Raw genomic sequence first — 15,338 nt, 5'->3', positions numbered from 1 at the left:
TTGCTCTTCAAAAGAGCTGGCGCAGACGCAATGAGCCAGATGGCTGCCTTTTGTGCTTTACTATTCTATGATTCCAGAAGTGAAATAAATTCAGTAAGATACAGCTGTAATAATTGTTGTTAACCTACCTAACCATATACCCCTAGAAAAGCAAACACAGAAGTTCAACAATTTAGGGGAAATGATTTACCTAGCCATCCCTCGCTCACTGTTTTTACTCTGCACAATCTGGTGCAATTTCCTGGATCTTATGAGCATGCGCCATTATCTTTGAAAAGTTTTGCATTTATAATATTGGAATTATTATATTATATTACAATATTTTATCCATCATGTCCTATAGATTTGGTTGGTACATGACCAGCAGATTGATGAGAGATAATAGTTACAGGGAGAAAGAAAACTTTTTCAAGAATTTACTGAGCATTGCTGTCAGAGATTAGTAGTTAAACCTATTTTTAATAGTTAAAGTAATATCATCAGTTCTTAATTACTTCTAAAAGTGTAATCCTATCAATTTGGTGGAAGAATATTTCATGATGGCTAATATAGGTAGGCACTTATCTTGCCACTTATTGGTGTCACTGATGTCTGCCTGACTATCCTGTCCATAATTAAACCAATTCAGAACACTTGATAGGTGAAAAAGACTAGCCACTTGTTTACTGTTTGGTTAGCTTCAGTGGAAACCCACATTTTAAAATACACATGTTTTGCTTTTTGGCAGCAGTTTCTTTTAAAGGTGACATTGAAGTTTGTGAACCATTTTTGGCATTAAATGAAAACAAATTTTTACCTGGTTAGTCCAGTTATCTAACTAGGTCAAATGTGGGGTCTGAATGGGGTATCGTGTTCTTTGAAGTAGGGGCAGAATAGATGTAGGAGAGTGACTTGAGGTAACTTTTGTATAAGTGATGGGCTTTTTTTTTTAGAAGAAACAAATCTATTAATTCTGAAGTATAAAACAGGACACCTTACTTTTAATGCAAAAAATTTGCATGTATGCTCCCTGGCCCCCTTAGAAATGTAGCATCAATTGTATGTTTTTGGCATAGAAATGTTTCTTCCTAGGCTTTATGTACTTTCACTTTTAGTACAAATGAAGGAATATTGTGTATAGTGTTACAGCCAGGTGAGAAAGAGGTCAAGGGTTCTCTTTCAGCCTTCACCTTGTCTTACTGTAACAGGGTTTAATTTTAAACACACTGTGTTTTTTGCTCCCCCTTGATGAATCCTTGTTCACCGCTTTCCAATTATAAGACAAAGAAACCAGCACAAACGGGCTTTCTTAGGTTTCAAGAAGAAAGGTTAAAATGTATTTAACTTAAACTAGTAGGGGGATCGAGTTTCGGAGCCACGAGGTCATGCAGCTGTACAAAACTCTGGTGAGACCGCACCTGGAGTATTGCGTGCAGTTCTGGTCACCGCATTATAGGAAGGATGTGGAAGCTATGGAAAGGGTGCAGAGGAGATTTACTAGGATGTTGCCTGGTATGGAGGGAAGGTCTTACGAGGAAAGGCTGAGGGACTTGAGGTTGTTTTCGTTGGAGAGAAGGAGGAGAGGTGACTTAATAGAGACATATAAGGTAATCAGAGGGTTAGATCGGGTGGATAGTGAGAGTCTTTTTCCTCGGATGGTGATGGCAAACACGAGGGGACATAGCTTTAAGTTGAAGGGTGATAGATATAGGACAGATGTCAGAGGTAGTTTCTTTACTCAGAGAGTAGTAGGGGCGTGGAACGCCCTGCTTGCTGCAGTAGTAGACTCGCCAACTTTAAGGGCATTTAAGTGGTCATTGGATAGACATATGGATGAAAATGGAATAGTGTAGGTCAGATGGTTTCACAGGTCGGCGCAACATCGAGGGCTGAAGGGCCTGTACTGCGCTGTAATGTTCTAATTCTAATTTGGTTGACGCACCCATGCTAGCATGCATACGCGATAAACACATGCAGATAGAGACAGAAAGAAAACAGAAGAAATATAAAGTGGAAAAGTTTGAGGCAATATCTGAAGAGTTGTTGTTATGGTTCTTCAAGCTCCCTGTAGTGTCCTTGATTGTAGGTAGATCTAGCTTTTCGTTGGGACCCACTATTCTCCTTAAACCTTGTTTGCTGTAGGAGAATTTTCTCTGTCGGAGTTCATGTGTTTTCAGTGGATTCAGAAGCTTGTGAGAAAAAGATGGGAGCAGACAGACAGGAGGTGATCTTTAGAAAAGGAACATTCAGCTTTCTGCAAACTCAGTTCAAACTGTACAATTCGGAAGAAAAATCCAGACTACCAAGCAGGTTAGTCATGTGACTAACTGGTTTGACCACGTCTGTTAGTAGATTGTATTGAAGCAGGGGATAGCTCCTTTGTTCCAAGCACTGTTTGTTAATATGCAAAAATGTCTATCCAGCCAGGGGCCTGGCAACCCCTTGTCACAGGCCTTCTCGTCTTCCCAAATTTGAAATTTAATTTCCATGTGGCGAAATTAATGTGTCTCATTCTTGGCAGGTGGGGCCCGCATGGGAATAGCTTAAGTCACAAAGCCTGTGCGTCTACTTGCTTGCACCTGTCATGAGCTTATATCTTTAAGTTGTCAGCTTTTGGTTAACTTTTGTTGGTTAGCTACAGGACTTCCATTTAGAGAGTGCCTTTCACAATCTCAGGAAGTCCCAAAGTACTATGCAACCAATGAATTCCTTCTGAAGTAGTCACTGTTATAATACAGGCAAAAACAGGCAATTTACATACATCAAGGTCCCCCAAACAGTAATGGGATACATGATCCGTGATTAGTGATGCTGGTTGCAGAATAAATATTGGCCAAGACACCAGGAAAAGTCTGCTGCTTTTCTTTGAATAGTGCCTATCTGAGAGGATATCTCACCTGAAAGACAGCGCCTCTGACAGTGCAGCACTCCCTCAGTACTGCACTGATGCATCATCCTGGATATATGTGCTCATCTCTGGAGTGGGGCTGAACCCACAACCTTCAGATTCAGAGGCGAGGGTGCTACACTGAGCCAAGTCTGACACCTTAGAGCAAAGATAGGTAAATGGAGTTGAGTATAGATCAGTCATAATCTAACTGGTTGAATAGGCTTGAGGGACTGAATAGCCTGCTCCCATTCCCATGCAATTATCTGTATTGTGCCGTCTGGTTCAGTCATAAGTGAAACAGCCCACTAAATACTTAGAATTTTGGAACTATTTCTCTTGAATAATAATCTTTAGCTGCGAGACAAAATAAAATGGTTCTTCAAGAAAGATAAATAAGTTATTAAAAAGAATTCTAAAAATTTATTTGCTTTTAGCTGACCAAGTTCCATAAAATTAACTTCATGACCCGGATTTTGCAGTCAGTGGTAAAGTAACGCTGCTTGGCGCTGACCTCAAAGAAAACTGCCCACAACGCTCTAGTTCACTCTGTGGCGTGGATTTCACCTTTCTTGATGATTTCATTCTGGCACCTGCTATATGGGATCTCTGGCGTCCAGCAATAATGATGTCATCAAGCAGGCTAAGCAGCCAGTCACATTCAAAAATTCTCTCAGCCAGTAAATCAGAAAGTAACAATCTGGTTTTATCATTCGCTTTTTATAGTTTTGCAGAAATCAAAATAAAGATTGGGACATACATATGGGATTAAATTAGAAGACTAAATATAAAATTATTTTCTTTCAAAATTAATTTTTTTTTTAAAAAAGCTATGGAATTTTTTCATGGAATGGAGAAATTTGACATTCTACAAATATAAAATTTGTTTTTCAAGGCCAGCGAGATTGTTCAGCAATAATTATGACTTTGTATGCTGTTAGAAATACAGTTATACCTCATTAAACAAAACACAGCTTTTTCAAGGGTTTTTATAACACAAAAGTAGTGTAAAAAATTGCCAATTCAGTAATTTCTAGACCATTTCCATCTGCAAAGACTTCGACCTGTGGAGGAGTAGGGAATCAGTGACAGCAATTTCTGGATTTCCACGATTAACTGCGCATTTGTGGGTGTCTGAAGTTGCTGTCAGTTTCAGCGAGTCATGATGGTGAACTCTACAGTTTTGCTGTCATTACAACTGCAAAATCTGGGCCTGTATATCACAGGAATATATTTTGGTGGTAATCTATGACTCTCTCTTGTATCCAAGTTTGACTACATTCTATTAAAGGTAACAGTGTTGCACGTTAAAGTATTTCTTCATCTTTTCCCAAGTAATTGAAACGAGAAACGTTTGTTTGTATTTCTCATCCCTTTAGGCGCAGTGTGATCGAAGCTGTTTATAATAGACTGAATCCACACAGGGACGATGATGGGGTGAGCTTTATTTTCTTGTTCAGTACAAGAACAGTCTGTGCATAAGTTCAAAAATTCATTCTTTATTATAATATACATATCATCTCTATGATATTTGTTTTTCATTGGATTATGTAAATCTGCTTAATCAAAAGGTTTGCTTGTAGTAGAGTGTCATTTGATCTTTTAATTATTCTGGAAAATATCTTGTCATGCAAAAAAAACTCAGAACAACCTCTGACCACTTTTTAGAGTTTTGTAATAGATTTTGAATCAAAAACTTAAGTGTATGTATAATTTTAGAGTTGGCTTGTCTAACGGCACAACTTAGCTTCTTACATATATTCAGCCTGTTGTACAATGCACTAACTATGATTGTAAATGCATTTTATGAGTATAAGATTTTTTTTAGAAATGTTTTTTGAGTAAGCATGTAGTACTCAATTTATTAAACTACCTTAGTAAAAACATTTAAAGTTATTAAAATAACAATGTTGCTTTGAAAACTTGTGGAAGATATAAAGCAAAGTGAACTAAATAGTTTTTTAAAACTTTCATTTTTTGATGAATTATGCTCACCAAGATCAATGCTACTGAGGAGTGGAACACTTTATTTCTGGCTTCCACTGTATGCCTTGTAAATTATTGGGGCAAACATACTTCAAATTGGATATAGAGCAGAGTTCCACTGTATGCCTTGTAAATTATTGGGGCAAACATACTTCAAATTGGATATAGAGCAGAGTTCTCTGTTTTCTATTCCTACATTTACCAAACTGAACCTTCGATTGCTACCTTTTGCATTAGTGCTGATTAATTTCACTTCTCATGCTACAGGTTCTAACTGAATTAGATTGTCGATTGGTATCAAATTATGGATAATTCTGCTATTCTTTCAGGAATTAGGGTGAGACTACTTAAACTTCCTCACATCTAAACTGCCTTGTGTTGAAAGGAAGGTTTATTAACCTTCCCCAGTGTTTAGGCCGTTTGATTTAATTGTACCTGAGCTTCATTTAGAATTTGTTACAAGATACTAGGAGGCATCAAGTTGCATTAAAGTCCTAGATTTTCAGGCAAAATCAAATGAGTTTGAGCACTAAAGCTATCTATCTTTTGAACTGTCGTATAATTACTTGAGTTTTAGTTTATTTGATGTGTCATACACATGTAGACCCAGAATTTGCTGGACTGGGATATCTCACATGAATGCCAAGATTTAAATTTTTTTCCTCACCTTTCAGTTCCGATTAATTTTGCACTACAAATTGTTGTAAATGCGAATTAATAACTGCAGTGAGGTCAGCTGAGCACCTCAGATCTTGGTGAATGAAGGGACCAATAGTCTATCTCCTTAACCAATGGAATTTAAGGATTTGAATAGTTAGCAAAACTCTAAAGTGACAGTATGGTCTCCTTTATATAATGAGAAGTTTGTTAAAGTATCACCAAATTATCTGCAGGGAGATGTGCAATTCTAAGTTTTTTTGCCTATAGACCAGAACACATATAAATGAATAAGACAGCCTCCTGCCCAGGGTTCAAACTTGTTTTTTAATTCATGAAAATCAGGAATGAAAGGCAGCTGCTGCTTACACAGGGCAGCTGTATATTTTATAGTTATTCGCTACAAGTCAAATTTGATTATCTTTCTCTCTGCTAGTCAAAAATATTTCTTGCTTTGGCAACCAGTTAACAGCTTGCATATTGTCAGTCAGAGACATCTGCATCCAGTAAAGTACTTTCCAATCTGAGTTCTCTGTTTCTTTACAGTTCTATAATTTAGTTGTATTCCTTAATGCAATTTTCTTCTCTGAAGGATTTACTTTCTTTTCTAAATTCTCAAGTTAACTTATATTCTGATTGTGTGCTTTATTCAACATTTGCAGAACAATTATCATTAATTGCTAACTGATTTCAAAGTGGGAGACTATTGGAATCACAAATTATCCCATTAATAGAATCCTTAAGCCGTGAAATAGCAGCCCTAACTTTGACAACTTTATTTTTTTATATAGCACAAATGATGCAATTAACACTAATGATGAGGTTGATGGCAAGCTCTAGTTTTTGCAAGGATAACAATAGAGCGATGCAAATCATCCAGCACATTGTGGCGATTTGCACATACAGTGTATTACTTATCTGCCACAAATTTTTTCACGCATTAATAACACAGTCCATGAACTTGCCATTATTTTTGGCAGCAAATTCAGGGCCATAGTTAGCTGTTTTTGCGGAGGTAGAAAAAAATTAATCTTTTTCAGTTCACTGTTGAACACCCATGCTTCATTCATAGCCTAGGATGTGATAGCACTTGACAGCTGGATCTAGAGTACAGTAAGCACAAGTAGAAGTCATTAAGGTCCACAGTTGTATAAAGTAAATGCGCCATAGAGGTAAAATAATTTGTAGAAATTAGATTTAAAAAATAAAAATCTGGTTGGCACACTTTTCTATTATTTCCAATCCTTTGATTCAAATTCAGCAAAAAAGTTATAGGATGTACGTTTCTGTTTTATGTTTAAGTAAAGGTTCCATTTGCAATGTGGTTGACCAGCCTTTATTAGAAATAGTAGTTTCTCAGCACAAAACTATTTGGAATTTAGAACAAAATGCACAGAACTGGTCATCTTATTCAGAAACTGTTGCAAGAATTGAGAATTCCGTAATGGTGCAGCAGTAAGTGGCAGTGGTTAGCACCGCAGCCTCACAGCTCCAGGGACCCGGGTTCGATTCCGGGTACTGCCTGTGTGGAGTTTGCAAGTTCTCCCTGTGTCTGTGTGGGTTTTCTCCGGGTGCTCCGGTTTCCTCCCACAAGCCAAAAGACTTGCAGGTTGATAGGTAAATTGGCCATTATAAATTGTCACTAGTATAGGTAGGTGGTAGGGAAATATAGGGACAGGTGGGGATGTTTGGTAGGAATATGGGATTAGTGTAGGATTAGTATAAATGGGTGGTTGATGTTCGGCACAGACTCGGTGGGCCGAAGGGCCTGTTTCAGTGCTGTATCTCTAATCTAATCTAATCTAAGTGTTCTTCTGAAGTTAGGGTTGACGCATATTGTTATGATTGAGTAACTTTAGTCTATATGTATTGGACCTGATTTGGCAATGCTTGATACTAACATTGGTGCCACGAAAGTGAAAAACTCTTGTGTTTCCATTCCTGACATTCTTCATTTTGCTGGGCATAAGAATTCATCAGAAAATGTAAATTTTATATAACAAAAAGTCTGCTAGGTTTGTTCAGTATTGTGTTTTCCCCATCATTTGCATATGTTAATGTTGTCCAATAGAGCTTGCTGACTGGCCACAGGTGTTGTGGTGAGATTGTTTTAGCCACAGGCACTAGAAAACATCTTGCATAATTTACAGATAAATGTACTTTGTGTATATTTAGTAAAACATCTGTCACCATTCAGTCACCAAGGAAGGAAAGTACTCTCACAATGATCAAAATACATTCACTTTTTTTAACATCTTACCATTTCACCAACAAATGCATAAAAGGTTGCAGATGAGTACAAATATGATTCATGAGATCACGTTTCCACCAGGATGACATTGTCTATTACTCATTTTCATTTCCTAATCAGAAATGCAATTAGCCACATCTGGACTCCCAATTAGTCATTGGCTTGAGGCTAATATATTGGACAACAGGAGCCTATGTTAAATGACCACTGACTTCAAAAGATTTGTTTCTTAACAAACAAAAGTGAAACTTTCATGAGACATTAGTACTGTTTCAAAGGTGATGGAAAAAGAAAGAATATTTGGCATTACCTGTGGGTCTGTAATCTGCTTATCTGATGGTGCAGACCACTTTGAAATTTGAACTATAAATATTGAAGTAGTTTTTTGCACTCTAGCACTTCTGGAAAATGGGTCTAACTAGTTTCGAAAATAGGTAACATGTATTATACAGCTTAAAATATTTTTTCCTAGAATGCTATAAATCCTAAAACTTCATATCAATGGTATATTTTTAACCTAAAAAAAGCTCCGACTCTTCATTCTCCTTGCTTTATTGGGCTACTGATGTCTGGTTGCATTATAAGTCTTGCAGTAGCACAATATAAATGTTAAATTTAGATCGCTGATGAGCGGAACAAATACTGCATGCAGAGTTAATTACGTAAACCTGTGGTATCAATACACTTGTCTTGAAGCCTCATCTTACTCTGCTTTAGAAATAGTCTTTTATTCATAATTATACATTCAATGCAAGTTTAGCATTATACTGTCGAAGGTTAATAATTACTCCATGATACAAATTGAAAAGGTTCTAAACAAAATAAAAGTCCTCAAACTAATATGAATAAGCCTATATTCAAGTAGCTTCAGTAGTACTTAATGGGGAACTACATTAATCTTCTTTATAGAACTGAAGTAAATACTAATCTTAAGGTGCTAAGACTTGGCATTTAAGAAGGAATCCGTTTTTAATTTTAATTTTTGCAGTGTCTGTATGAATGAACCTATGAACAAAAGGCACATATAATTTCTAAAATAACTAGGATACAAATGACACTGTAGTAAGATTTTTTTTTACATAGGAGATTAAGTATATGCACTTTATTTACTTATTCAATACTAAAAGTCAAATTAACAACTCACATCAGATTTATTGGTGAAATGGGATTATTCAGTAGTTCACTATCATTGGCAACATTCCTCAAGAAGTTTTTTTACTGAAAAGTATATTTAAAATAAGTATAAGCTTCAAATTCAGCATATCTTCTGTAGAAATGCTTGCTACATACTATCTAAGTAAAAATGAATTTTAAAGTGGGTAAGTAGGGTTATGACTGAGAAGAAATGCTGGGGTAATTTAATTTTCTGTTTCTTTAGTCTGAATGCTGCTAAGATTGTTGCATATTGAAAACAGATTATTGATAAAAAGGTTTTCAACAATGGTAAACAGGTTTTAAAAATGCCTCTAAATTATTTTGTAAATTAATATGCAATCAACTTGATGGTCCTTTTTTATATTGGTTAGTACCTTTTGGAAGGTATTCAGTTATTAAATCTGCATTACAATGCAAGACTTTAAAACGGAATTCCTACTTATTCTACTGCACTTGCAATCTTAACATTAATTAGCTTGCCTTTTAGTTGCACAGGTGTAGCTTCAAAGGAAGTTACAAATATGATTTTGATGCGTATTTACTAACAAGAGCTCCTTTTGAGAATTAATTTTAAATGTATTTGATAGTCCAAAAGATTATCATAGGCTGTTTACTCATACTGGGGTATTGAATCTTGAAAAGGACCCTACTGGAGCAGATGAAGGGGGAACAAGACCGGGCAAATTGCTCGAGACACTCAGACAATTGAGAATTAATCATAGGGGGAGCTACCGCCACCTAATGGAAGAGATGCTGGCTAATTACAGGCTAGCTCAGATCCAGGGGGAAGCAAGTACCACCGAACAAGCTGCTTCCACTGCAGTTATGCCTGCTAGAGAATCAGAGACCAGGTTGCGGGCTGATGAGGAGACTCGTCCTGAGAATGTAAACTGAACTGATTGAAGATGTAGTAATAAATGAGAAATACCTCGAGCTCATGATTCCAGCATTGTGTATCAACTGTGCTTAAATTTATTACATTGCATGAGTTTGTGACCTCTATTGCATGTTTTTTTTTTTAAAGTGTTTTGTGCTTGTGGCTTAGATTTTTGTCAAGTCAGCATAACAGCCCAAGCAGTGACAGTTACTTTTCAAGACTTGTTTGTAGCACATCAATTTTGGTTGTAAGAATATAAACATAGTAAATGCATGACTCAGAACAGATGCTTGTGACATTGATAAATCCACCGTGCTTTAGTGTAAATGTCAGTTATTTGTGAACAGTCCCTCAGCGTATGTTCTTGCTTATTGCAATATTCAGTCAGAGAGGGAATTTGTCTGTTGTGAATGTGTAATAAAGCTTTATAGTATGTCTGAACCATTGTTTAACTTGCTCTTTACAAGTTTAGATGGATATACTTTTTTTATCACAATAAATGTGTAAAATAAAACGTGAAACCAGATAGTTGTGTTTTACGTTTAGTAAGTGGCTTGTCTGGAGGACACACTGTATTTGCATTTAAAGATGAACACTGCAGAAAATGATTATAAACTTGCACATTTCAATGCATTCCAGTTGCAATTTTTCTAAACACATTTTAATTAAATGCACCATTTTGCACATGCTTATGAATCTTATGCAACCATTTACATGTATGTCGCTATTTCCACATCTTGCTTTAAAATAATCAAAGTGACAGATTGTTTAGAAAATAACCTAGACTACATGTATTGTTGGAGTCAGCACAGACCCTCTGAGCTAATGTAAAATTTATCGCAAGAAATTATTTTGGCTAATTTCCAAAAAAACACTACTAACATTTGGCCAGATAATGAGTTGGTTATTTTGAATAAAGAGTTGGTAAAAGGTTCTTAGAATTGACGCATGATAATTTGTTTCGGAAAGGTTGTGAAAGCACTGGCAATGTTGGTGAGAAATTGGGTGCTCATGCAGAGCAGCTCATTTATATAAAAAAAACTCACCTATTTCTAAAATATGTGTCATTTATGTACTAATTAGTAGTAGAATGAGATGAAAAGGGAATGGATTTTTTTCTCTCAGATCTTGGGTGTTCTGTAAATTTCTGATTCTGGCAAAGAAGATTTGGTAAACAAGATTCGACCTAAAACTTGAGCTTACATTCATCAACAGCTGTATTCTAACACTTGAGTTTGAAATGTTATGCACAAATACAAGTTACCTTTCTATGACTTAAATATTTCACAGAAATTACAGAGAATGAAATCTAATGGGGACTGTGCAGATCAAGAGGTAGAATTGTATACATTATATCATATTGCCAACATACAGTACTGTGTGTGTTGTCAGTGGGCAAATCAACTCTCCGTCAACAAACTTGAACACACTCTGAAAGGATAATCTATTTACTGAAAATTTAAACTTTTTTTAAGACAATCTCAAATTTAGTTATATTGTAAATCAGTTATGTGTAAAATCTTGGATTACAATATATAAACTTTATCAAAACAGTACTAATTCATGATTTTAAAAAAACCGTGTGTCATCAGGTGAATATTTCATGTTTTCTACCTTTGACAGATTTCAGGGTTTTTTTTGCACATTGTAATGTTTTAGCTATACAGGTGAAAAGACATCAGATTGATGAAGAACAAAGACAATTCAAGATACAATGTCATACAATTCTAAATTAGATTAATTTTAAGTTACAGAGTTTTCTTAAGAGGCACATTACAACATTTTAAATGCTTCAAAATAGAAGTGTTTTGCAATATTTGTAATGTTATTGGTAATCACTTTTCTATGCAGCATGAAGCATCTTTGAAGTTTATCCATCAGAATGCTTTGTTTTCTAGTTTTTTTCCCTAACAAGAATCCAGCTAACATGTCCTATTGGGTAGGTGATTACTGCTGTGTATCCATATATAAAACAATTTTTATCCCTTTGTGCTTATCTGTTCCAATTTCTTAAAGTAATATAAAACACCTTTCTTGTCTGTTCTTTATATTTGAAATATTCAACAGATAAGGCATTTGCAAAACTTCTGTACGGATGATGGAGAATGCAAGTGTAATAGTATTATTTTGTTTCTCACAGGGTTCCGCAGATCTTGAAGACCCCTGGTAGTTAAATAGGCTAGAATCGCTAAGAATTTCCTGGTTTGAAATATGGAAGAAACCTTCGTTCATACACCTTTTATTTACTACAAGGGAAATTAAAAATCCAAAGGATCTTCTTTTTAAAGTCATTTTGTCAGAAGGGCAGGAGGAACTTAATTGTTAGAATTATACACCATTTGTTCATTTTTTTTTTTTGCATATTCTAATATTGCCACTCTTGCGCATCTTCCTGTAAAACAGTATTTTGTTGACTGCCTCAGACTTACTGATTGCATCTGTGCCCAACTTGTTGCCTGAAGGAATGGTGATGCTGTTAGCAGATGTAATAAAGTACCTGAGGTGCATGGATTTCTAGTTTAATTTGGACGATGCACTAAGTACTGTTAATTTAAATCTAACTCACCGGACATGAGCATGTACAAATTGCTGTATAAGGCATTACTTGATTACAAGGTTCAAGGTTGAGAGCTTCTGCACCTATCTCAGGCCCAGAGGGAACATGCAGTAAGCAGAATGCTGTAGAAATTTATTTTATGTAATTCTTCACTTCAATTTCTGCTGTACTACCAAATACTCAGTTTTCTCTGCTGTCAGATATGCAGTATATGTTGTCTACTGCTTGCTTGAAGATAACATTGCATTTGGCAATAAATATAGCAAATGTATGGTAAAGTTCCCTTATGATTTTAAAGCATGTGTAGATTATAAGCTCTTGCTAAGCAGAACCTTACGACAAAAATGAATAGATTAATTTATGCTTCTATGTCAATTGTCATTTGCTTCAGACATCCCACTCATTATTGCAGAAGTTGAAAATATCGCTATAAAATTTGCCTTTCTCACATGATATTGTAAATTGTGATTTTGTTCTACATGTGGTTTTCTATTGGTATCATTGATTTGCAGCAGAAATAAAGAGAGACAGCCTTGTGTAAACTGGGGTATAGTTTTGCAAAATAATTGTTTGCATTAACAATTTCAAAACTAGAGATCACATAGATTTATAAATGCAATTTAAAATATTCTATTGTGAATTTAAGCTTTACAAAATATGTTTCTTAATTTTGTTCAGTGATTTTTTTTCTTTCATTCATTGTGGAATGGGCATGGTACAGAGTGGCTGTCCTTTAAGGTACTTGAAAATTCTTAGTTTGATTTGTATTTCTGCAATAACATGATTTTACTGAGTAAGTTTGAGTTGTGCATGTACTAAAGTTCGGTTTAAGCTAATGGTTGAGGGGAAGGGGATTTGAGCAGCATTGAGGGCAAAGAGCAATGAATGTATCCACTTGTACACATGCTATGGATGCCTTGTACGATTTAAATGATGCAGCTCATCTGTTAATGGTGTATTGCTGAGAATGTTCATTGCCCTTAGACAGATTCTGAAACATACTAATGAGTGATGCTGATTGGATTTGTATAAAACAGAATTCATTTGTATTTCTTTAACTTTGTTTTTTTCCTCTCATTAAGTCCTTATGCTGGAAAGCTGCCTGTTACCATACACCCTTGAACACTGGTGCCTACAACCAGCTTCCCCAATCGTTCTGTTCATTGTGTAGGTATGATTCTTGGCCTAGAGAGTATGATTATTGCCAGTGTTTTTATTTATTCACTAGATTTTAGCTACAACAATGAAAATGTCCTGAAGAAGATGATGTTAACAGGTGTTTTGACCCTTTGTTGAGATTATGGGGTTGTTTTAGGATAGGGATGAAGAGTGCACAAGTGGTTTCTTATTATCCACAGACTGTCCACTCTGGTCCTTCCCTGTACTGACTATAGTATATTCCCTGTATGATATTTGTGATGTTTCATACAATACAGTGATCATAACCACCTTGTTATCTTCAATAAAGGATTGCTAAATGCATTGTGACTTTTGTATTTACAGTTTGTATCATGTATGTACTGCCCGAGAATAAATCCTATCGATATTTTTACTCTCATCAAAAATAGAGAAAAAGTTGGTTCTTGTGATGATCTTGAGCCATTTTTGCATTATTATGTGACTAATCCATATGTAATTGCTACAGGTTTTTAAAAAGTTCAAATGGAACTTTAAAGTTTGCATTTCAAAAGGGACTCAATGTATCCTGAGGTCAAATATACTGCAAAGCATTTATTTTAAAAGATAGAATTATATTCATAAGTGTTACTATTTCCATAGCAAAGACTCAGTAATTTTGTCTGATTCTCTCAATTTTTTTCTAATAGTTTTCTGGAATAGCATAATTGATACTTTATAATCAGCTTCAGATCTATATGTAAACATTAGCTGATCTTGCATTTAAAATCGTTTCTTCTTAGAACCGAAGATCCATTTCGCCATTCAAAGCATCTATATATTGAGTGTCTAATTTGCCTTCATACTTAAGATACTGAGCACTTTTGGATACAACCCACTTCAAATAATTAACTTCCATTGTGAGCTGTGTAAGTTCTGGAATGCACCTGCCTCTTACAAAAAAATGAAAATGATAAGTAACTTTTCATAAAGTATATGGCTTCAAGTTGGTTATAGATCTGCCAAATGGGTTCTTAAAAAAAAAATCCCATTGCATAAAAGATTATATTGATGCTTGAAACAGAAACGTAAAATGTTAGAAATACATAGACCAATCAGGGTCTGTAAAGAGATGGTTATGACATTTTGGAAATATATCCTTACTGATATATTTCTGTCACTGTGGTGCTAAGGTAACCATAATTTTCTATATCTGAACAAAGCTATACCGTTGAAAATTGTTTATAGCATTTTGGCCAGTATCATGGTGGGTCATAGTCCCACATTAAGTGGGGAAAAAATCCTAAAACATTGATTTTTCTGTTACATGCATTCTATTGTCTTGTCTTTCTGCAATATTGATACAATTCATTATAAGCCTACATTGACAGTTACTGTGTAGCTTTTATCAGAATTTGTCAACCATATATTTTTGGACATCTTATACTTAATTGTGGATCAAATGCTCAGTGGAGTTTATAGCATTTGATTGACTTAATTCTTTGTCATTATATGAGTGTCCCCCTTGCTCACCTTGTAACTGCAAATGTGGATAGAAATCTGCTCCTGTAAAATTGAATGAAACCTCTGAATCCAGAGAAGTTTTTGATATCTTAACTGTTCCAACAACTACAAATGTGCAATGATCCTTAGTTTTTGTAATTAAATTTACTGGTTATACAGTATGACCAGAACTACATGCTATCGAAATTCACGGTCTGTCTTGTGGAACTGTTATGTTTGGAATTTATAATACTCTTTGTGGAATGCCTGAGGCGCTGAAGGATCAGCAGTGTTTTTTTTTCTAGTGTGGCTGAGCTCCCCTAACGCAATTATAAATGTAAGAATCTGAAGACAAAGTTTTAGGAGGCTT

At 35.4% G+C, this 15,338-nt stretch overlaps 1 protein-coding gene across 6 annotated transcripts in view; it reads left to right on the top strand.

Moving 5' to 3' along the window:
* The window catches only part of ppm1ba (protein phosphatase, Mg2+/Mn2+ dependent, 1Ba), a 181,373-nt gene extending 167,542 nt beyond the window's left edge, over positions 1–13,831 (top strand). For 5 of the 6 annotated variants that reach the window (XM_068045213.1, XM_068045214.1, XM_068045210.1 and 2 more), the window contains 2 exons: positions 4,246–4,303; positions 9,558–11,926. In XM_068045213.1, the coding sequence (XP_067901314.1) occupies positions 4,246–4,303; positions 9,558–9,809 (310 nt within the window). In that variant the 3' untranslated portion in view covers positions 9,810–11,926. The other variant, XM_068045216.1, reaches the window with a different exon arrangement.
* The last annotated feature ends 1,507 nt before the right edge of the window (positions 13,832–15,338 follow it).

This window comes from Heterodontus francisci, chromosome 13 (genome assembly GCF_036365525.1).
Source record: "Heterodontus francisci isolate sHetFra1 chromosome 13, sHetFra1.hap1, whole genome shotgun sequence".
In the NCBI taxonomy this organism is placed as follows: Eukaryota; Metazoa; Chordata; class Chondrichthyes; order Heterodontiformes; family Heterodontidae; genus Heterodontus; species Heterodontus francisci.
The sequence above is the reverse complement of the archived record's forward strand: the minus strand, read 5'-3'. Positions and strand labels throughout refer to the sequence as shown.